Here is a 23,307-nt window from a genome sequence, read left to right as displayed (position 1 = left end):
AGACCTTACTATAAGCTATATAAGGGGAGTTAACCCTATAATTACCCTATATATAATACTATTATAAAAGATTATTATTATATTAATTAGTCGCCCTATAAAGATAACCCTTTCTATAAGCTTCTATTAATAACCTAAAACGCTAAAATAGCTAGATATAAAGCATTTAATACTATTATATCTAACTTCTAATTATATTTTAGTCACTCTACCTTTATAGCTATAATAAAAAGGTATTTATAATAATAACTTTAAGTAAGAAGTTTTAAGCTAATAACTACTAGCTGCTATAATAAATAAAATAACTATATAAATAGTATAACCTTATTTAATTACTCTTATTAATACTATTTATATTATAATTATAATTATTAATTATTATAGGTATTAGAAGATCCTTCTAGATATTAAGCTTAAAGACCTTATATATAGCCTTTTTTATAGTAGAGTCTCTAGTAAGCTAGTACTACTTCTAGATAACTTTAGAGGTCTCCTAATAAACTATTATAAGGAATAGTATAAAAGTATTATCTTTCTAAGTAAACTAATTAACCTAGGAAGTAATAAATAAGCTAATTAATATAAAAAGATATATAGGTAGTAGTTTTATAATTATACCTAGCTATCTAAAGTAGAGATATAATAAACTTTACTTTAAGGAATACTTTTACTATTATCCTCTTTTTTAGCTATAAAGATCTTATTAATACCTCTATCCTTTTAGTAAGTCCCTATAGCTTTAATATTCACTTTTTAGAGGGCTTAGAGAAGCTAAATAGAGGTAAAGAGATTATTAAGAAATATATAGTAGATATTAGCTAGAAATAGGGTTAAAAGAGTTATTATAACTTACTATATTAAGGTTAATACTGCTTATTTTATAGTATTATTATTCTAAGCTAGCTAAGCCTATAAAACTAATCTATATAGCTCCTTACTATATATATACTATAGCTACTAGAGGTAGTATCCTTTTTAAGCTAAAATTTAAACCTTAAAACTAGTTAGAGTTAGCTTATTTAGTATTATTATTATCTCTAGTAACTAGCTTATAAACTAAACTATAGCCTTATTAATAGTAAGGTTTAATCTAATATAATAGAAGTTATCTCTAGTTTTCTAAATATATTAGGACTAGCTATTAACTTATTAGTATATCTTTAATATCTCTATATTAGTTAGCTAGTTTTAGCTTTAACTTTAACTTTCTATTAATACTATAAGGTTAATAGCTTTAAACTTAGCTATATTAAATATATAAAACCTCTAGAAAAGAAATTAGAACTAGTTCTAAGAGATATATTAAATAAAATAATAGATAAGATCCTCCTTTTTAGCTTAGCTAAACTAATACTACTCTATTAAAGTTTCTATATAGTTTCCTATATAAAGAAGAATACTAAGGTATAAGTAGATCTCTTCTAGTAAAATAAGATACTAATTATAGCTTTTTAAGTAATACTTCTAAAACTTTAGCGCTAGTATATTATTTATCTACTTAGCTTACTACTCTATAAGCTCTTAGGGGATAAAGTAAAAAAAGAGGTCTAATAGCGTTTTTAGTAGATCTTATATCTTAGTATCTTAAAATAATATTTTAAAAGGTTAAAAAGAGCCTAAAGCTCTAGCTTTAACTTTAAGAGCTTTATAAAGCTAAGTTATAGCGTTATTATAATACTCTAAAATATACTCTAAAGTATAAGTAATAATAAGGTCCTCTAATAGGATAGTAACAATAATATAGCTTTAAACTAATAAAATAGACCCTATAGAAGCATTAGAGTTATCTAAACTTATTATAATATTAATCAAAATGATAATTTTAGTATAAAAATAGGGATAAAATTATAGGGAGAAGTGATATCTCTAGATATACTACCTCTATGAGGGGAAAAAGTGGACATTTTTGTGGGTTGGGGTTTTTGGCGTTATTCAGCAGTCAATGGGATAAGACAACAGCACTGAGTCGCTGTGCCGTCGGGTGCTTCTTATCTGCATTTGTTAGCCAGTCAGCACCGCAGCACATCATGGCGAGCACAATGCCTGAAGACCGATCTGAAAAGATCACGAACCCTGAGGTAGAGTGTATTCCAGTACCCGATCTACGCGCCGGGGTCGTTGGGTGGGAATCCCAGGATGATCCGGCTATGCCACGCAATTTTACCTCGTCTGGAAAATGGTTTATCGTGGGCATATATTGTCCTCCATCAGCATGGCCACTTCATTTGCATCCGCGATTAACTCGCCTGCAATACCATCAATCAACAGATAATTCGGAAACACCAATTCTCTTCTCGCCACCTTGAGCGTGACTATCTACTTATTGGGCTATGTCATCGGGCCACTCATTCTTGCACCGTTGTGCGAGCTGTACGGTAGGAAAGGCGTTATCAGCCCTGCAGATATATGCTTCTACCTTTTCACCATCGGCTGCGCATTGGCGCCCAATATGGCTGGACTCACGGTATTGCGGTTGCTTACTGGGATGGGAGGTTCAGGATGTCTGGTAACGAACAGTTTCCAGGATTATTGCGACACGCGAAGAGCAAAGAAGAACATCAAGTTCTGAGTCTTGATAGAGATGAAAAAGACTGCGTGTGACCTGCTGCACCCAAAGTAGCCACCTCATGGCAAATTAGGCCAACGGCGCGTCCAGTGACTCAACCACAATGCACACACCCTGCTTGAAAGGGGCCAGCGAGCCCAAAGTTCTGGATACGCCCAATGTCTCTACCCGAAAAATCTCAGTCCTGCTATAAATAATGTTTAGATTAAAAATGCTTTCCAATCAGTCGAGCCCTCGTTTGCCACAGATGATGTTCCAGGCCTCTTGCAACACACACGTGGCTATTGAAGGCCACGCTGTCCCTTGCGAGAAACTTACCGCTTTTTGCTTTTCGTGCTTGTCAGCCGAATCAAATACCTCAAATTACATGTCAACGACCGAGAGCCTTACCCATTACAGTTGCCTATCAGCCCGACACGTTTCTTATTCATGACCATGCATTCCAGGCATGCCTCCGCCCATCCCTCAATTGGACACTGTTCCGAAAGACTGACATGCCTATCGCTTTCCGCCGTAAGACGTGCTTCTGAGGAGGCGCTTCTCCTGCAACAGAAGGATCATGTACCAACCGCAACTAGTAACGGCGAGGGCGCCTTTCCCGCGATGTTACCCCAGTCCCATCCCCGCTTCGGGAAGGTTGCAACGATCTCTTGAGTCTATTGGACCCCGTACATCGGCCCGCAGCGCTTTCTCCTCTTTCCCTTGATCACCGGTAAAGTTTATGAGATGCATGCTGTGTTCTAGATCAATTGGCCAGAAAGCGACACCTGTACGACCTCCTGTCTGACCTGCATGTTCCATCAGTGATCCTTCAGGGCTAGTCTCTCATGTCTCAGTAAGATCTATTGGGCGCGCGGGTGGCAATATGTTAGGGCTTTGATAAGACGCCTCTTTTTTGATGCTGACAGGGAGGGGATCACTCAACATTGGCAACATTGGCATCGGGGTAGAGTATGGGGGTTAAAAGCTTGGCCTCGGCAGTCGTTTTCCTCCGCGGAAATGTTGAATACTTGTATCCAGGCCGTCTGCCCATCACTCGTCGTTATTCTGGCTTTGGTGTGCTACGATATCCAGTGAAATCTCACCATGGACACCGACAGCGCTTTGAAGTCGGAAAAGACGGCAACTCGCGCAGAGTCGGTCGAGCTCGCAGAGTCGCAAACATGGGACATGCACTCCACCAAGAAGCTTTTGCGGAAGCTTGATTGGCACATCATCCCGTTCATGTCGCTGATCTACCTGTAAGTTTGTTACATCGATCGATGTTCCCACAATTTCCCACAGTCTCGGGAATATGCAATGTTAATTTGCAGCACAGATTATGCTTCTTAGATCGGACGAACATCGGGAACGCCCGACTCGACCACCTCGAACAGGACCTGAATTTGCATGGAATTCAATACAATGATTGCCTGGCTGTTTTGTTCCCGTTCTATATCGCGGCCGAAATTCCGAGCAACATGATGATGAAACGCCTCAGGCCGTCCATCTGGCTCACCTTCATCATGGTTTGCTGGTCGGCGGCAATGATTGGACAAGGGTTCGTCAAGGACTACTCAGGGCTTATGGCCACTCGAGTGGTTCTAGGGATATTCGAGGGAGGCCTGTTTCCGGGAGTCAACTACTACATCACGCAGTGGTACTGCCGACACGAGTGCGGCTTCAGAATGGCATTGTTCTTCTCGGCCGCAACATTGGCTGGCGCCTTTGGTGGTATCCTCGCGCGAGGCATTGCAGAGATGCATGGTGTAGGGGGACTTTCCGCATGGGCATGGATCTTCATCTTGGAAGGAATTCTCAGCATCTTGGTATCGTTTACTGCCTATTGGGCAATTTACGACTACCCAGCGACGTGAGTTGAGCTGCAGCCTCTGTTGTAAACCATGAGCTGACCATTATAGTGCCCGATTCCTCAGTGAAAAGGAACGCACCGAGGTCCAAAGAAGGCTGCAAGAAGACTCGGGGCATTTGTCAAACGAGTTCAACGTCAAGTATGTGTGGCAGGCCATCAAGGATTGGAAGATCTACATCCACATGCTTATTTGCATGGCCGGTTTCTGTCCCATCTACTCGATTGCGCTCTTCCTGCCGACCATCATCAAGAACATGGGTTACACATCAAACAATGCGCAGTTGATGAGCGTTCCTCCATATGTTTGCGCCTGCTTCTTTACCATCATTGCGAGCTGGTACGCGGATAGGATCAGACAGCGTGGGGTGTTCCTGCTGGGCTTCCAGCTCGTTGGAATTCTGGGATTCTCCCTTTTGGTGGCTACCAGAAACTCTTCTGCGCAGTACGCCGGGACCGTCTTCGCAGCCATTGGTAAGATAACGGAAGCTCCATCACCCCGTCGGGCACAGATAGCTGACCTTTCCCGTAGGAATCTACCCCCAAATTCCCCTTGGTATGGCGTGGAACAGCAGCAACATTGGCGGCAGTCTCAAAAGAGGAACGGGTATCGCAATGCAGGTGATGGGTGGTAACTGTGGTGGCATCATCGCCTCCTATGTCTACCTCTCTCGAGACGGGCCGCGATACACTACTGGACACAGCATTCTCATCGGTTTTGTCAGGTGAGGGCACCCAACACAAAACCAACTTACAGCTGCTAACGCCTAGAACTCAGCATGGCATTCTTCTTGACTTTGTTCATGACGACTTGGTGCCGTCGCGAGAACGCTCGCCGAGACCTTGTTGCCAGGGAAGCTGGCGTACAGGAGTTGACGGAAGAGCAAAAGGCGATGGAGGCTGAGCTAGCCGACAACGTACCTTGGTTTCGATACACGATTTGATTTTCCTAGATTCGTAGTCGAGATGCTCGTCGGATGTTGAGCAAGTGACCTTTTCCTGAGCTTCTTAGAGTGGCGAGGCCGCGCAACGCGCATGAAGCGATGCTGCTGCCCAGCGTCGTTGAATCATACAGACTTAATGGGGAAATACACGAAGTAGACAGATTGAAGGCCGGAATAGAAGAAACACGCAGTCTGTGCCATAATCATGATCAGGCCAAGGCAGATCCGGGCTTGGCAGATGCCAAGCTATATGTTGACAAAGCGTGTGATGCGTCTTCGAGGCGCCCGCAGATCCAAAACACGTAGCCACAATTTTTCAGCCTCGTGATCTTGAGAGCGTATATCGGAGAATGTAGAAAGAACCTTAAATCGCAGTTATATCCTGGATCCGGCTCGGAAATGCCATCCGACTTCACGCGGTAAGTCGCGACTGCCCGATAACCCGCGTCAGATTGAGGGACGGTGTAGACAACTCGCGGTGATATAAAACTTTAAGACAGACGAGCGAGGATAGCTCAGATCAAGGCGTCCCTGTCGGCGGCTCAAAAATGTTTAAAGACTGGATGTCAGGTGCTCGGTAGATCCTTCGTAACGCCGCAGTTCCCTATGTCTTTGACGGATTTAGCCGGGCCAACAAACGCACGATGCATGCATGCATCTCAAGGATACCATGCAGTGGCTTGGTTGCCACAGATAGACGGGCGCTAAGCATTACGCGTAAAGAAGCTTTCATCTCTGCTTGACAGCCGTTCCTTGTTGTCTTGGCGGAGGATGGCGGACGATGCATGTGTGGGTTGCCGAGTCAGAGTTGGGATAACCTCATATCATGCCGATCTATGATGGCCTCTGCTTTTCAGGTTGTTATCATGGCCTCTGGTTAACCTGTTCGGGACCTGTCGATCAGGGTGTTTCAGGAGGCCCGGCCCGTAGCATCAACGTGCTTGATCTTTCTCCTATCGTCCGACTGGTTAACGATGACGAGAATAGCATCGTGAACATTAAAGGTGAGGAAGGAAGAGTGTCTGCCGAGATACAAGACCGCGTCTGGATTAGACGCGACACCACGCGCATGTTGATAGGACAGACGGTGCGCCCGCGCAAATACGCGGAGAAGAACATGCGATGAGTTGCAAATTGAGCGGCTCAGCCACGCTGCTGTGCTGTTGTAGTTGAGATGCCGTCAAAGTATGTCGGGGAAAGGGAATACGACGAACCCATCATCCAATGATTCTGACTTTGTTGTCATCTCTGTATGTTGGCTGTGATCCCTTCGGCTCCGCAGGGCTGTGATGTTCGGGGCGGACGAGATGTCCGGCAGAGCTTCTAGAACATCTCTCAGGGTCCTTCGGTCTCGGTTTCTTCACAGCTCTCCGACAATGTGGCTGGTGATTTGGCGCCGTTGAGGAATTAGCGCGGTGGTGATTTCCTCTGACATGATTTCTTCGGGCCGGCAGTAAGCACGGGGGAAATTAGCGCATGAAGCCATCGATTGAACATGGTCTTGGCTACGGCCCGGATGGATACTCTTTAAACTTACGTTGTAAACAGGAAATCACTCGGCGGCACTAACCAGCCTTACAGATAGTATAATCGGCCCCCTAAAGGTCAGAGTTACAGGGCAGAAAGTGTGCCTTGCTGCCGGGCTGACAGGCGTCAAGATGGATTTGAATTGATGGGCACAGGGGGGAGCCAGGAACAGGATGGGGGATGCTGGAGTCAAGCTCACACCCACACCCCGTTAACCCCGAAAGCCAAAGGGCGATTTGAATAATTCATTAGAGGTCACCCCTGGAAATACGACGTATGCACAGACCAGGCGGGAGCTCTGGCAGGAACCTTCATGACAGATGCCATCACACACACCTCCGGGATTGGGCCGGGGATGTTCATCATCTAGCATTGTACATAGTAGAGCATCAGAACCCACGCAATCCATGCCGTGTTGATGGAGGCTTTGTGGACAGCCTGACCCCTCTACGCAGTAGACTCCCGTGGCTGGGCGTGTTTGCAATTCCCGAGCCACAGAGACGTGCCATGCGATATGACGGGACGGATGGATCAGCATGGACATAGAGATGAGCTCAACGTTGAGTCTTTAGCGGATGTACCTGTAGCTCCTCGTGGCACCCTGGAAACTCAAGCCATCGAGAAGCGGTGCTGCGGCCCTCGAATGCTTAGACGAAACGAAGCCGTACGACACGCACATACACTTTTGCCGCTCTATTTCACCCACTTCTCCTGCCCATCCGTACCCCTATTCCTTGTCTCCCCTTCCCCTAGCCTCCAATAGGAACAGCCCAGATACTCTCTGTACCCGTTTCACTTTCTCCACGCCCACACCATTCCTTATCCGTACCGGCTGGCTCTTCAGTAGGTGTTTCTGACGCACGCGCCCGTGCTTCGTGTTGACTCGTCAGCAAGGCGCAGTTTAAACTGGTCGAGTTTTTCCTCAATACCCGCCCCGGCCAGCCCAGCCCAACGGGGCGTACTCGCTCAGTCTCCCCGAGAATCCCAATACCCAGCTTCCCCGTTCTACCTGTTTCCATTCTCATGATATAACCAAGTGGCCTTGCTCTGCATGTTGAGGTGTCAACCGGACCGTCCAGACTTCAGCAATCCTGTACGAAAGCTACCGAGCCGTTTACTTCAACTACCGAAGCCAGAAAGGAGCACCCGACCGTAACCGGCCCCGGCGCCCAACTCCCGATCAAATCGCCATCCATTACCTTCACCTCACATCCCCACAAATTCGCTTTCGGTCTTCTCAACTCATCGAGCTTCCACCCACACACGACGCTCGCCGCGCACCTGGTGCCTACCTTCTAACGGACCGCGCCGCTGGAGAAATCCATAAGCAGCTGCATCCTGCTGACATCTCTTGTGTTTCTGGACGCCAACCGATTCGTCGGCTTACCATCCCCTGCTACGGGTTCGTTGCCTTTCCCCAAGCAGGGGGCCGAAGTGCCACGAAAGGGGGAAGCGGCCTTCTGGCTCTCATTCGGACTCCCGGGCGTTCCAGCCAGTAACGGACTGCCCACTCAACTACGTACGACGTGTGTAGAATTCCACGCTTCGCCCGTCTAGGAAGATAGAGAGCGAGAGTCGGGGTCAGGGTGACAAAAGGCTGTTTAGACCGCCACTTGAAAGTCCCGTGTCGCTGGAGAAGATGCCGCGTCTTGGATACAAGAAGTCTCGCGGTGGCTGTGCCAGATGTAAACAGCGGCGTGTCAAAGTACATACTACCTCCCTCACCAACCAAACCTGCATACTCGTATTACCACACTCATATGTCATCGCGGTTGGCTGACGTCTTTTCACTCAGTGCGATGAGAACAAGCCATGTGGCGCCTGCATCAGACACAACACCCAATGCAGTCTTGTCGAGGGTGCGACATCAGGCCAGCCGGCCTCAAGTGACTCCAACAGTATGAGTTGGGAGCCATCAGGGCCTCAGGCTGGGCCAGTGACTAGAGCTTCAAGTCTGCAGCGAAAAACATCAACGCGCAAAGGATCCAGTGGCAGCCGCAAGACGACCGCCTCATCGATCAGTCCGACGGCTCACTCACTCACACCACCGAGCCTCCTGGACTCGACGCTGAACTTGCCCATCGACTTCATCAGTGACCAGGCCTCTTCATCAGGAGGGGGCAGGAGACAATCGTCAATAGCGGCTTCAAGCCCCGACCCGTTCCCGTACTTTGTCAAGTTCTCGACTGGCCCGGTGGAATCGGTTCATCTCAGCAAGTGGATCACAGATCTGGAGCTCATGCACCACTACTCGACGACAACGTCCCTCACGATGCCGAGGTCATCGGATGCGAGCAACATCTGGCAGTTTGAGGTCCCGAAGCTGGGCCTCACCTACATGTTCCTGATGCACCAAGTGCTGGCCATCAGCGCCCTACACCTCGGCCACTTACACCCAGAGCAACGCGAATCTTACGCACTTCACGCCTCACAACATCAGAATGATGCAATTGCTGGCATGCGTGAGACTCTCACCCAAATCACGCCCGATAACTGCCACCCACTCTTCGCAGGCTCTTCGTTGCTGCTCATCAGCGCATTTTCCACATTCCCTTACCAGAGGAGCGGCCCCCAAGGACACCAGGCGCCAACAGTCGACGACGTTATCGACGTCTTCTTACTCGTTAGAGGCATGAGTAACATTCTGTCCTCATCACAACCCATCATTCAAGCCGGGCCTTTCAAAAACTTCTTCCACGAGGTAGTCACGCCGGCATCTACTCCACTCCTGGACGCCGTCAAGCAACACCTAAATACCTTCTCAGCCAAATTACCGACCACCGATGCCGATGAGTACAGTAAAGACATCGTCGCTCGGGAAACATCAAATTTGCGGGAATGGATCGACCACGCCACCAACACGACAGCGTTCCCCGAGTTGCGAGTTGGTCTGACATGGCCCACCAGTCTATCAGAGGAGTACATGCAGCTCATGCGAAATCGAGACCCAGCCGCCTTGACGTTGCTAGCCTACTACTCCGTCGCTGTCCACTCAACGGAGAATAGCACGTGGTTTATGCAGGGATGGGGCGTTAACGCGGCTCGGGCAATAGTGTGCGACTTAGATGCGAGCTGGAAAGAGTTGATACAGTGGCCACTGGCCTTCATCAGTGACCGGACGATACAACTTTAGTTATGACATCAAAATCTCATGAATACAATTCCCAAATTCAACTTCACACTCCACGGTAGACTATTCATCGCACGCGCCATTGAATTGGAATACTATGCTTTAGTCTTTACGAGTACGACAAGTAACTGTAGGACAGAGTTTGCACCACGTGTTGCTAACGAATGAGCACCTCAATCATTACACTCTAGCTTCCATAAATAACACCAGACTCGGCTGTCTTTCAGTTGCCTCGACTCGAGCGATGCCCAATTTCTGCCTGTACGGCCCGTCCGTCGTCGGCCGAAACCAACATCCCCGCGTCAATCTGGCGGCTAGTTGGCACATATTCCAGATCCGGTAGCATGTATAGAAATCAACGTTAGATTGGCAAGGCACACTCGTCTGGCCTTAAAGATCCAAGCAGGGCCATGTCTTCTTCATCCGGTGGTTCTGAAACGGCCGGGTCTAACTCTGAACGCCCCCGAAAGCGAAACCGAGCAAGTGGGGTGGAAGCTTAAGTGACCTGAGCTCCGACTATTGCTTGACTGGTAAGGCTGATTTGACACTGGATATGTCACCACCCCTTCGTCGCGGGCCATGGAATCTAAAACCTGCTGGCCTACCCCTGCAGAAAACGGCATGCAATCATGAAGTGATCCGCGCTAGGGGGGGAAATATGCCCCTACTTGTGTCCGGAGTTGCAAGATCGGACGAAGGGTTCGAGGCGGGTTTGGAGACTTCAGTGGGACCTTTCGCTACAAGTCCGCCGAGTCCTACTACGACAACATTCTTCTTTCCACGTCGGCCCCTTCAGCAGTGTGATCTTCACATCTCTCGAGGTATCCAGCCGAGGGAAACCTACTGCATCAAAGATCCTTCTCCCTCGGCTTCACGATACATCAATAAGATCAACATCAACCAAAGTACAGCGAAAGCATCTCATCATCATTAGTTGTCTGCTGTCTGCTGTCTGTTTCAGGTATGCAGCCGTCGATGGAATACTGGACGAAGATAAGGCTTCAAGCTCAGTCCCAAAGCTCAACACTATCTCAACCGTTGCGTACGTGCATTGCTCTTCTCAGAACACCCTACCCTCATGGCTTGGAAATCATGTCATCAGCTGATTTGGACAACCACAGTCGCTGTAATATACCAAACAGGAATCCAGCACGCCATAATACACGCACCGGAAACCGTACGAGCCGATGGACAGACAAGTTCATACACGGATTTGTATTCTGAACAAATACTTCAAGCTATTTACAGAATCGGATTTAAGCCCAAGTATCAAAGAAGCGAACTGCCTGGAAGAAAGCCTCCTCCTTGCCGTACTTCTGCTGGGGGTCCGAGATGTTGGCCCGAACACCGAAGCCATGCGAGGTGCCGCCGTACAGCGCAAGGGAGAAGGGCTGGCCGGTCGCGCCGAGGAGGGCCTCGATCTCGGCACGGCGCGCGGCAGGCATGAGGTTGTCGTTCTCTGAACACAAATCAAGGTCAGTGATGTCTTCTTCATACCAAACGTTGACGCGTTCAGTAAACACAATGACGTACGGGCAGCAGCGACACTGGCGGGGCCAGTGATGGCCTTGATCTCATCGTCAGTCAACAAGCTGGGGTGCGCAGCGAAAGCAACATTGGCGCCCTTGCCCGCCGCAAGCTCGCGGAAAGCGTAGCGGCCACCGAAGCAGTATCCCGTCACGGCGACCTTGCTGACGCCGAGCTCCTCCTTGAGGTACTTGACGGCATTGGCGATGATGGGGTCCGTCACGTTGGGGCCGTGGGCGGCGAGGAACTGGGTGGTGTTGAAGCCCGGAACGTTGATGTCGTTGGGCGCGGGCTTGCCGTCGAACAGATCGGGGGCGACGGAGATGTATCCGGCGCGGGCGAAGCTGTCAGTCAACCTATGCACGGCGTCAGCATTCATGTTTTCACGGCGCGGACCGAATGCCGCGCGAGTGACCGCGGGTGAGACTGCGATTGAGTGCTTACAGTGTGTTCTGCGCCAACTGGACGCCGTAGACGTCGGTGAGGTAAAGAACGCCGACGGAGGTCTTATTTCCACGGGCGCTGTGTCCCTTGGGCTTGGAGACGTAGATGTTGACTGTATTGAAATGAGCCCGGTGCACCGTCATCGGGCGTGTCGCGGAGAGATGATCACTTACGTCCGTTGTAGGGAACCGTCTCGCCGACCGGGGTGCCGGTGTGAGCGATGGCGGAAACGTCGGCAACGGGGCAGTTCTTCGCGGCGGATGCCAGGGAGGCGAGGCCGAGGACGGCCGTGGCAATCGTCTTGCTGAGCATCTTGAGTTGTGTTTTGCTTGAAGATCCGGAGCTTGGTCGATTGAGAGCTGCACAAACGGGATGAGACCGGACGGACGATTCCAGGCCAGACACGGGAGGGGGAACGGACAACCCTTAGATCTTTTTAAGATTTAAGCTTCCTCCGGGGTCAACGTCTTTTGCCTGATTACAAATGTCCACAGTTCGGAATCATAATTGATGACCAGCCCGGCGTTTAGCGGAGGTTGGGAGGATCGGAGAATGGCAGGGGAGCAACGGTTGCGCCGTTATTCATCGCCAAGCGTGCATTCTGCACTGAGTGACTGAGCACCACCCTGGCTGAGAACCCTTGGAGGACGTCATTCAATTCAATCGCTCGTCTCTGAAAACAGCTGTGATCGGTGAGATGTCCGGCGGGGATAAGGATCCAGTCTGGGCCTAAGAGGAAAGCCAAGGCTTGCTCCGCCAAAAATCGCACCAATTGGTGCCACCGGTGCCCTGGTTTGGTGTTGCTTTGTTTACTGGTTTAAATGCTACGCCGATAGAGTGTAGTCGAGGTGATCCCTGAAATTTCCAGGGCAGCTTTGCAGCACGGGAAATGAGGATCGTTTGGGACGAATTGCCGTGCGCGGTGAGGAGACAACGTGGGGCAATTGCGAATCATGGATGGCACTCTCGCTGCCGATTCGGCGATTCTGTCCGACTTTGAGCTTCCTTATTCATGGTTTCGGTGAAGATGTCTCACCGAAGTTGATTGCGCCGTGTCCCATCTGAATTGTCACAACGCTCATCCATACAGATGGCGAGCATTGGTTGAATTTCGTGTCAACTTGATGGCGAAATATAGTATCCAATGCATCCAAGGTTGCAAATCGTTTGTTTAGTTTAGGCAATGCTGTTCTGTATTTTACCAAGTCACCACGGCAATTCAAGAACGTGGCGATGCAGGAGTTCTCGGACCTCACAAGCCCAGGCTTGGTGAAAATTACGCTATTCTCACGCTCTCACAACAAAATCTCGTTTTCCCGCTGAGTCTCTATTCTATAGGTATACAGGTACGATGGTACATCACCGACTGATGTAGCTGAGGGCATCGATGGTAGAGACGGGCTGGTGACGTGCCTGCCGGTCGCGCTCCTCGTTTATGGTTTAACACCTGCTGAAATAAGTATATTCCAACAAGTGCCGCGCGACTCTTGTGTAACTTATGTCAAGAGCAATTTTTAAGAAAAGGAAAAAAAAAAAAAAAGAAAAAAAAAATACTGTAACATCTCGAAAAAAATCATTAGAAGCCAAAAAGGAAAGAAAACCCTACGAGATAAACTTTTTCGTCACGACGGAGCGCAGTATTGAAGGGCATGAAAGCCCGGAGGATACAAGACGACTCGTTCATGTCATATCACCAGTCTCAGTACTGTTTCCATCTCAATAAAGAAAGCCACGATCAACTCCCATGGTTTCCAGAGAGCCACATGGATGCTACATATTGTCAATCAAGTGTGTGGCATTGTTCTACCTTATTCTAGTCTTCTCGTGATCTTGAATCTTTGTCCAATCTAGCCCCAACAGTCCCTCCCCTCCTTTTCTACCGTCCCGTCTATGTGTCTCCGAATATTGGACCATCTAGCACCAATCCACACAGTTGGCGTGAGTCTCTGCAGGGCATCCGACGAGACACTGGAAGTTCTTGTGAAAGCCGCAACTCCAGATGCAGACCTGTCCTTGTATCTGGATGCAATTCGGGAAGTTTTCACCCGGGCAATAGCGCTTCTGGAGAGCGTTGTCTCGAGCCTTAACGACGGTGCTGAAATCAAGAGGCAAGATGCCTTCGGGGATGTCGGCGTAAGAGGGTGAGGCAGGCTGAGTGTTCTCAGGAGTAGGCGCTGCAGTAACGAAGCCTACAATGGCAGCGAAGATGGCCTTAGCTTTTAGTTAGTTATAAGCCAGGACTTGAGTCACGGAGATCTTACAAGAGATTGGATCTGCATTTTGACAATGACGTTGGACTGGATAAGGTTGGGTTTGATGAGGTTGGGTTGGCTGAGGCCTGAAGATTTGTGTGATTTCGTGTGGGCAGTGATGGTTTTTGAGCTGAGGTTGATGATGCTTCCAAACTCAATAAGACGGCAAACTCGTCTCTTTTATACCTCGAAGATGATACCTACCGGTTTAAGTGTCTCCGGAATCAATGCGTACGGTCATGACGTGAATGATTACTGCCTTGTCTGCCTAAACTGCCCAGATTTCCTAATGATGTTCATGCAGTCCTTCGCTTGGCAACGTTGGCGTTGAGGTGCTCAACGCCAATAACCTCTCATAAATCCTTTATGAAAGAAGTTACAATTGCGTAAAGGTTTCTTGGGGAGTCAAATGCCGTCTTGCCGAGACATGGCAGCTCCAATCGCTGCGTACTTAGATCCTGCTCCCTCGAAGAAGGAGCTGGACGATCCTTCAACGAGACAATTCGCTAACGGAGGAGGCTTCAACAGCGACTGGTTTTGATCCATACGAGAGGCACAGCAGTCCAATTGGTGCCTGGTTCACAAAGAAAGAACGCTGATTGACGCAAGTGTGTTTGGTGTCTCATCCCATGGCGTGATTCCTACCTTGGCTCAAGTGGGCGTATTGGGGGCCGGCGCGCAGACAATAGACCACTGACCCTTAGACCTCAATTCTTGAATAAGAATTGACACGAAATCTAGACTTCTGTGAGCCCATTCAGAAGCAAAGCAGACTGCACTGTTTACGCGATTCGCCGTGTTTCGTGGGCTCTTCAAATGCACGGGAAGAGCTAGACTGCCTTAACACTCGAGACTTACACTCATGAGAGATGCATCAAAGAACCAACCCGCCGCTAATTCTGTGAGGCTTAAATTATCTATTTCCGCCTGCATTTGTGGATTTCGGGGCTGTGGCTACCAATCCTATGATCTTATCAGATCCAACCCCCTGCAGCACTAGATCCTTCCGCCACACCTTACAGCAGTCAGTTCATGGAAAGACCTCCTATGCCCAAATTGGGCATCCCGTGCTGATGGGTATCCACCAAATGAACGCCCGGGGAAGCGGAAGGGTTCCATCCTTTGGACCCCATTCGCTGCCTGGGGCTGAGGAGTTAAAAGCGGGAGCGGACCGCTCCATCGTTCACCTAATGAAGAGGCGCGGACGTCAGGTGGCCAGACTAAATGGCCTAAGTAACATCTCAGGCATTCTCTTTCGTGCCAGGTATGAGACTTCGTAAGTCTGCATCCCTGACTGAGGGCTTACAGGAGGGTGATGCGAATGCTCCACATGCAGGTAGCACTGAGCAGATATGAAGCACTGCATCCTGTACCGGTCAATTCTGCACCCTGAACAGGAAGGTGACTGGCCAAGAAACCACGCACTAAATGCTATGTGTGCTGCGCTTTAGCCACCAAGAGCGCTTTTGTCATTTCAATGTCAGTCAATAAATCCTGACTTTACATTCGTCTTGTTTCTGAAGTACCGCTGACGTTTATCTCACTCATTCACCTGTAGGCTCGAAATTTTCGAACAAATGGTTTCAAGAAGTCGATGCGACTTGCGATAGTGGAGTGGACTTCAGAATTGCCAAGAGCCAAGATAGGAGCTGTCTTCAGTGCCATTTGATATCAGAAGTCCGCATAACCTCGGCAACATTTATCATTACTTCTCCATTCACGAACGTTTTGTACTTAGCGTGACAAGGTTGATATCAGAATGGCCAATAATACGATGCTGTTGGAACTGTTGTTGGAACGGAATATGCACAGTCGGCAGGGGGGAAGAGCGGTAGCGAAGGCCCCGGCAAAGAGGGGTAAAAAACAACTTCTCAGCCCACTCAGATTTCCTCTTTTCTCATCTCTCAGTTTCTTCCTTTTTTCTCGAGTCATTTAAGATTTCAATCTCACTCCTATCATAAGCCATCAGGTGTTATGCCTGGAGCCCAAAATTGAGCAGCCACCGACAACCCTGCCTCGTAACAGCAGCAATGGCGAACGACGCGCAGTCAGCTTCCCCTCCGGCCAGTTCCCCTGCAGCCAGACATCTACGTGGCCAGTCTGAGCCCCAAGCTGTACCACCCCTCGAAGCAGAAGAGCAGAGTGAACAAGAGGACAACGCCTCCGCGGGAGATGCGAGCGACAGATCATCCATTGCCGGGGCTTCTACGGACAATTCCTACGCCTCTCTACGTTCTAGTATTCTCGACTATCGTCGCGAGAATGGACGCACGTATCACAGTCTCAGCGATGGTAAATATCTGGTGCCAAACGATTCCCTGGAACAAGAGCGACTGGATATTGTCAACCACATGTGGACGCTGATGTGGGATGGGAAGTTTTGTTTGTGCCCTAAAGATGAGGGCGCTAAAAGGGTCCTTGATATCGGTACTGGAACTGGTGTTTGGGCTATGGATTATGCCGACGCTCATCCCGAAGCACAAGTTATTGGTGCCGATTTGAGCCCAATCCAACCTTCATTCGCCCCAGTCAACTGTATCTTTGAGGTTGATGACCTCGAGAAGGAGTGGACCTGGAGTGAGCCGTTCGATTTCATCTTCGCTCGCAGTATGATGGGATCGTTCGCAGATTGGCCGGCTGTTATCGAACAGGCTTATAATAATCTCGAGCCGGGCGGTTATTTTGAGATCCACGACATTATCTACCCTCTTCTTTGCGACGACGAGACTGTCAAGGAGGATACACCAATCTCACGATGGGCACGCCTTATGCTCGAAGCCTGCGAAAAGATTGGCCGGTCCGTTACTATTGGCCGCCAGTTTCCTCAGCTTCTTAGAGAGGCAGGCTTCGAGGAGGTCACGGAGACCAAATGCAAGGCCCCGCTGTCCGACTGGCCGAAAGATCCGAAGTGGAAGGAAGTTGGCTCAATGGTCCAGGCCTCGTTGCTATCCGGCCTTGAGGGTCTTTCCCTTGCGCTGTTTACACGAGTGTTAGACTGGACCCGTGCTGAAACTTTGGTTTTCTGTGCTCAGGTTAGGAATGATGTGAAGAACACGAACCTGCACGGATACTATGATGGAATGTCTGTGTACGGACGCAAGCCCTTGCCCAAGAAAGATTAGCAAAAGCCGACGGATGGTTCAAATTTCAATGTTTCTAGATATTCTTTCCGAGGACTATATCTGATTTTGTTACTGAGAAGACTGCGCGCAAAGCAACTAGTACTGTGATGCTAGGTAGGACCCGGATGATTAGACTCTTTAGTCCTCAGTGCCTCATATTGTTGAACTTGGAGAGACGCACTTGCTAGAATCGTCACCACTAAGGTAGACTATGCTAGAAAGCGGAGGATGGTCAAAAGAAAAGGTATGAAATAATCTCAGGCCCCAACGCTAAGCTACCTTAGGCGATGTCCGTAGGATGAGAAGCAGCTTCATCCAAGAGTTCCTCCACTGTTCTGAACTTCAGACCTTTGAAATACCTTTCCCTATGCTCAGCGATCTTGGCAGGAGAAAACGCCAGTGCTTCGCTGTGACCCATGATCTCATAGACGGCCACCGCAACGCTTGCGTCGCTTTCCTTCGCCACTAACTGCTTGATGCTCTGGGCGAGCGACTTCTTGACAACTTTATATTCGGGAAACATGAGCTTCACAAGTTCTGAAAGCTCGAGCCAGGTCATTTGCTGACCAGAAACACAGGTGAAGTTCTCCCAGGTGGACGGATCATGACCGAGGAGAACAGCTACGGCGCGAGTTGCATCTTTAGCCGAAGTGAAGTCGACCTTCTGAGATCCGTTGCCGTATAGGGTGAATTCCTTTTTCTCATAGTTCTGAACCCATCGATCGCCGTAATCGGCAAAGTGTCGCTGCGAAGTGGGGAGGAGATAGTCAGACATCCATCCTTGGCAGAAGAATGTCCACTTGACCTCATCTTGGCCCCGAAGCTTGTTGAGAATGATGCTGAGGTCATCGCCGACGTAAAGGGGCTGATCGGGAACCTCTTCGTAGTTGCCCGCCCATACTGAGGGGAGATATATTTTGCACCGAGGAGAGGTGCGGCAAGCCTCAAGCATGTCGAGGTGGATACGCACGAAGTCGGTGGCGTAGCCCGTGATGGACGAAATAAGAGCGTCGCAATCGGCAAGATGCAGTCGAATACTCTCAAGGGAATAGTCCGTAGTGCGTTGTTCAAGCTTCTCGAAGAAAGGCTTTGGATTGCGAGTCAGGATGACCACATCATAACCCTAGTTGCGAAGCGCCTCAACGAGGTATTTGGCGATGTCGCCTGCGCCAGCAACAGCAACCTTCATATTCAAGGATCAGGTGCAAACGAACAGATGGAATGGATTTCTGCAAATGATACAAAGCTCGGACGGGGGGATTGAACCAGAAGTTGGTAAGGCCTGGTGCGATGGGAAGAGCGTGTTGTTAAGGAAGATACTGGCTTTAAGTACAAGATGTCGGGCTCTTGGAGCACCCCGTCCGATGGACACAAAGCTTTGATTTGTAAAAGCGGAGGTTGATAGTTACAATTCAATGAAGGAAACCCCGCCTTGTTGTCCGTACGTCGGTGTTGCCTCGGTGTCCGGCGGTCGATGAGATCGGGGCGCCTTATTTCTCGGGCTCCCCGCCACGACGGCCCCACTCCATCATTCGGCCCTAGACTGTCGATTTCAAGCGGCCTCCACACGGTCCATTCTGGGACCATCAAAGAAGTCAAACGTTGTCGAATGTTAACTCGTAGTCCTCAAAATACTGGAAGAGACCAGGCTACGTCGCGGAGCTCTTGTCACTTTGCTAAGCCATGTGTACCGGCTAGTTAAAGGTCTTCGTAGCCTTTGAAGGCGGCTTGCATGATCAACTTCGCACGGTTGTAGATGGGTTCAGTGGGATGACAGTTATTTTGAAAAGCTGTGCTGCTGATAAAGATGGAACTGAAACGGCTCCCTGATCAGAACTGGCTGTGCTTGTCGCCGATGCTCCCGTGGTGGTAGAAGTCTTGGTTTCCAGAAGAGTCGAAAGTCCCGAGATTGACGACAATGTCATTGCCGACGACAAAATTGCGGAGAACGTTAAAGTCGAGACAATAGAAAAGGTTGCGGTAAGAGAGGAAGTGGGCGAGGAAGAAGCTGAAGCGACGGAAGCGGTAGACAGAAATGAGGTCGCCTCAAGCGTTGTGCCCAATTGCGTACTACCTGGAGTGGATCCCGAATTACTGGTTAATTCAAGTCGTTGAGTGGTTGCTAAGTCCAAGCTGTTGGTATTGGTCGACAGGCTTGTAAATGATCCGGCGGAGACAGTCGAGTTTGGAAAGGAACGCGGGGTGCTGATCACTATTGTTGGTGAAGAATTTCCAGGCATCAGACTGGTAAGCACACCCATTGATTGACTGCCCGATGGCAAGCTGATGGTGAAAGAAAAAGAAAAGCTGGTCGCGCTACCGATCGTAACTGAAGAGCCAGAAACAGTTGGAAGAAACGACGAGGTCGCCGTGGCAGCACCACTAGTTGATACTGACTTCGAAGAGAAGGAGCTTGGAGGGAACATTTCCGAGCTAGTTGTAGTTGATACAAAGGTGGTTTTACTGGTCAATATTGGAGCGGCCGTGGCACTGGTATCTGACCCAGGAAGGATTGAAGCAGGCAGGCTTGATGCTGAGGTGGCACCAAGAGAAGCGGGTGTCGAGGAAGTACTGCTAGCAATTGATGGCATAGAGAATGAAGCACTCGAACTGGTTGATTCTGAGTTTGAAGTTGTCGACGATACCACCGTACCTGAAGTGGCTGTGCTAGAAGTGGAAATACTTGTTGTGGAAGTAGTTCCTGAGGACGACGAAGACGGACTGCTCGAAGCGCTAGACGTGCTCATCGTCAAGGTAGGAGCAGTTGACGAGCTCAGAGATGCGGAGCAAAACGTCGCAGTCCGCGTAGAGGCTGCCCGGATTCCATACACAGAGTACAGGGTAGTGTACATTGCGACGGGACAACCTGCGCTTGATGGAGCCGAGGATGACGCTGTAATCACACCACCACACTTGGGATTGCCGAAGGGCGGATAGGACTCCTGGCAGGTGTATTGGTTACACTGGGTATTCTCCAAGGCCACGGATCCGTCAAAGACGATGGTTGTGCCTGGCTTGGAGCAGTAGCAGGAGGTGTCGATAATGATAGAAAAGTCTCGAGGGATTGCGTTACATCGACGTTGGCAATCGACTGGCCCTGTGCCGCTCCCTTGGTAGATGAGCTCCAGACTGGATAGGCCGGCGAGTGGTCCACAACCCACATATGCCGAGGGAGGTGACGACCAAAATTGCCCCATTTTGAATATCAGCCAGAAAAGTGCGCATGTGAATGTTGTTAGAGAAATATTCAAGTTTAACTCTACTGCGAGATTCAAAGGGCTTTGCAGTGGCACCATCAGCCTGTTTTGTTTATTCCTTGGTTGCCCTGGAGTCACAAGGAGACTATTCCCTGGCAACTATTAGCCGGTAGTGTTCCAGATTGCGTTCCAAGTGGACAGCAAGATCGAGCCAAGAGTCGTCATGTAAGACAGCCCCATTCCGCAACGGCCCAATCTCATCGAACGATGTCGCTGAGCAGATCTACTAGTGTGTTGCAAGTCAGACATTGCCATTGCCGGTCTGATGAATGTACGGCTAGGATGCGACTTTGAATCTTCGGCACGTCTGTCAGCAAAGGCCGAGACAGGCCCACAGGTTGCTCACGATTTGAAGAGATATTCAACATTGTATTTCTTTTCCCACAAGAAAGAAGCCACCATCTGGGACTCAGATTACATACTGGCTTCGCTGACACTATCATAACTTGCAATTGATAAGATTGTGTCCGGATCTGGCCATCTGTCTCATATAGCGTCGGCTGCTGCAATGTCCTCAGTGTTGAGCCTCAAGCTGTCCTCAAGCGAAGTCCATCCAGACCCTTTGAGCCTACGCAACAAATTCTCGGCACGACCAATGGGCTCGACCACAAATGGGTACTCTCCGGCAGCATAGTTCTCGTGAAACTTCCTTCCTGGATTTTGTTTGCGAAGAATGCCCAGGATTTGGTCATAATTGAACGGCTCTGCGAAACCAAAAATGCGCTCCCCCTTTACATCCGGAAAAACAGCCCCTGCGACATGTAGAAGGCCGTCGTCTTGAACATCGATAAAGTATTCTGAAGGTCAAGTCAGCCGTTGCACTACAGAAAGTCTCGGGTTTCTATGACTCACGAGGCATTGATAGAGTTGGGGGTGAACGGTTGCCGTTCATCAAAGCGGCGGCAATGCCGGACGTCGATGGATGACCTTGGTTGACTGGGTCCAAACTTTTGCCCAAGTTCATGTTGGGAAGTACTGCCTACATCAGCAACAGCCCACAAACAGTCTCAAACGCGCAAGCAACTTACCAGCATTGACAACGATATCAGGTCGCGTTGACTGGTTCTCCTTGTAATACCTCCATACGAAGCGTTCCTGCTCGACCTTGCTGGCGGAGTAAACGATCGCGCCATGGTCTGGGCCCCACGGGGCAGGCTTCCAGGCCAGATCCACAGCCTCAGTGTTCCAAGACTCCTCCGTGATGATCGACCCAATCTTGGCTTCTGGCAGATTTTCCTGGAGCGACCCGCTTGGAACAGCCGCAGATGAAGACGACGTCAGCACAAATCGCTTCACACTGGATTCTTTGTAGGCTGCTTTGATGGCGACCTCTGTGCCTTTGACAGCAAGAGGGATTACTTTGCTTGGATCAGGTTCAAAAGTGACTACTGAAGCAACATGCACAAATGCCGAAACGCCTGGTTGAAATTAGCATTGCCTCCCAAGTCTTGCCAGTATCGATCTTACCCTTTACCGCCTCATCATAGGCGTCCTCGACGGACATGTCGGGGACGGAAAGGAACTTGAAATTGCCTTTGCCGTAGGTCTTATCGAAATAGGCACTAATCCATGCGTTCTTGGCGGCGTCACGAACTGTTCCTCGAACCTTGAATCCTTGTCGAACGAATTGGTCCGCTACATGTGACCCAATGAGACCGTTGACGCCAGTGACGAGGACGGTGGAGCCCCTCGAAATTGCCGGATTGTCGATGGCTGCCATTATCAAGTACGTTGAAGTCGAAGTCAGTTGCAGCTTTTTGGATGAGAATGTGCAGTTCGAGTGAACCAAAGGAATGCTGTTGGTGGTATTTCAAGTGAACGGTAGTCGAATGAAAGTTCAGTAGGAAGCCTTTTATCATTGAAACATTTGTATGACGATAGTCCGTCTGAACTCTAAGGGATCCCCAATCCAGCGGAAGTTTGAGATAGTTCGGACGCCGCTTACACATCATCATACCGAAACGGCATACAGCTGAGCAGCTCGGACTTCGTGGCCCGTTCGGGTAATTAATCGCAAGATGCAGGACAGCGCCGCACGAACGATATTTCGCACCAGTTGACATATCGGGTTCATTCCTTGCGTGTGGCCGAAGTCTGTCATACGGAGCCCCTTGTCCTTTGAACTGATGGAATACCGATAGCAGTTCCACCAGATTCGTCAAGCGCGGTCCAATAGACCATAAGATTCGGTGCGGCATCAACACCGGGGGCCGGGTTGGGCCGCCGTGATTATTCAGCTCGGCCTCCGACATGCCACAACTGTTTGCCTAACACGGGATCGGAGCGGACTTTGCCCCAGAATTTCCCTTTTCAGTGATTGTTAAGTCCGCAGACTGCAGCTGGCCGTCGAATCCTTCTAGAATCCATACCGTAAGCAGAGAGCTAACACTGAAAGGGAAAGCAATCCCCAAGCGATCCAGGCAAAGCTGCATCCTCCCGCACATGTCCAATCAGGCGCGAGGAATAGTCAGCAATAGCATCCGTCGCATCTACGAGCACAGCAAGCGCGGATCAGGTGTCACGGTTGAGACAGATAATTGGTTATGATCAAATCTTTTTAAGGATTGTATGTGAAGAATATTACTTGTCAGGTCCTCCCTCCTAGGGATCGGCCCATCCGATTAGGTACACATATCGAGTCCGACCGAAACGGCAAAACATCTCGAGGTTATCAAATCCACAGGCAGAG

General features: G+C 49.3%; 6 protein-coding genes across 6 annotated transcripts; 3 read left to right on the top strand and 3 right to left on the bottom strand.

Annotated features, from left to right (window-relative positions):
• Positions 1 to 3,652: 3,652 nt before the first annotated feature.
• On the top strand, positions 3,653 to 5,359 carry CGCS363_v000288 (putative transporter; the record flags this gene model as incomplete). Its single annotated transcript, XM_036632137.1, has 5 exons — positions 3,653 to 3,807; positions 3,885 to 4,418; positions 4,468 to 4,889; positions 4,948 to 5,140; positions 5,194 to 5,359. The coding sequence occupies 5 exons, from the start codon at positions 3,653 to 3,655 to the stop codon at positions 5,357 to 5,359; spliced, it is 1,470 nt and encodes a 489-aa protein (XP_036502083.1).
• Positions 5,360 to 8,786: 3,427 nt separating this feature from the next.
• Positions 8,787 to 10,019, top strand: CGCS363_v000287 (Sterol uptake control protein 2; the record flags this gene model as incomplete). Its single annotated transcript, XM_036632136.1, has 1 exon — positions 8,787 to 10,019. One exon carries the CDS (start codon positions 8,787 to 8,789, stop codon positions 10,017 to 10,019), a length of 1,233 nt encoding a protein of 410 aa, XP_036502088.1.
• A 1,253-nt stretch (positions 10,020 to 11,272) lies between these two features.
• On the bottom strand, positions 11,273 to 12,299 carry tropI-0 (Hydrolase tropI; the record flags this gene model as incomplete). Its single annotated transcript, XM_036632135.1, has 4 exons — positions 11,273 to 11,475; positions 11,550 to 11,899; positions 11,988 to 12,099; positions 12,161 to 12,299. The coding sequence occupies 4 exons, from the start codon at positions 12,297 to 12,299 to the stop codon at positions 11,273 to 11,275; spliced, it is 804 nt and encodes a 267-aa protein (XP_036502087.1).
• Positions 12,300 to 16,269: 3,970 nt separating this feature from the next.
• Positions 16,270 to 17,361, top strand: laeA-0 (Secondary metabolism regulator laeA; the record flags this gene model as incomplete). The annotated part of the gene is made up of 1 exon (XM_036632134.1): positions 16,270 to 17,361. One exon carries the CDS (start codon positions 16,270 to 16,272, stop codon positions 17,359 to 17,361), a length of 1,092 nt encoding a protein of 363 aa, XP_036502086.1.
• A 280-nt stretch (positions 17,362 to 17,641) lies between these two features.
• swnR-1 (Oxidoreductase swnR) lies at positions 17,642 to 18,313 on the bottom strand (the record flags this gene model as incomplete). The annotated part of the gene is made up of 1 exon (XM_036632133.1): positions 17,642 to 18,313. One exon carries the CDS (start codon positions 18,311 to 18,313, stop codon positions 17,642 to 17,644), a length of 672 nt encoding a protein of 223 aa, XP_036502085.1.
• Positions 18,314 to 21,104: 2,791 nt separating this feature from the next.
• On the bottom strand, positions 21,105 to 22,338 carry ALD2-0 (Aldehyde reductase 2; the record flags this gene model as incomplete). Its single annotated transcript, XM_036632132.1, has 4 exons — positions 21,105 to 21,415; positions 21,471 to 21,593; positions 21,647 to 22,036; positions 22,086 to 22,338. The coding sequence occupies 4 exons, from the start codon at positions 22,336 to 22,338 to the stop codon at positions 21,105 to 21,107; spliced, it is 1,077 nt and encodes a 358-aa protein (XP_036502092.1).
• Between the last annotated feature and the right edge of the window lie 969 nt (positions 22,339 to 23,307).

The sequence above is a fragment of the Colletotrichum siamense genome (assembly GCF_013390195.1).
Source record: "Colletotrichum siamense strain Cg363 chromosome Unknown KSG_Cg363_contig01, whole genome shotgun sequence".
Classification (NCBI taxonomy): Eukaryota; Fungi; Ascomycota; class Sordariomycetes; order Glomerellales; family Glomerellaceae; genus Colletotrichum; species Colletotrichum siamense.
The sequence above is the reverse complement of the archived record's forward strand: the minus strand, read 5'-3'. Positions and strand labels throughout refer to the sequence as shown.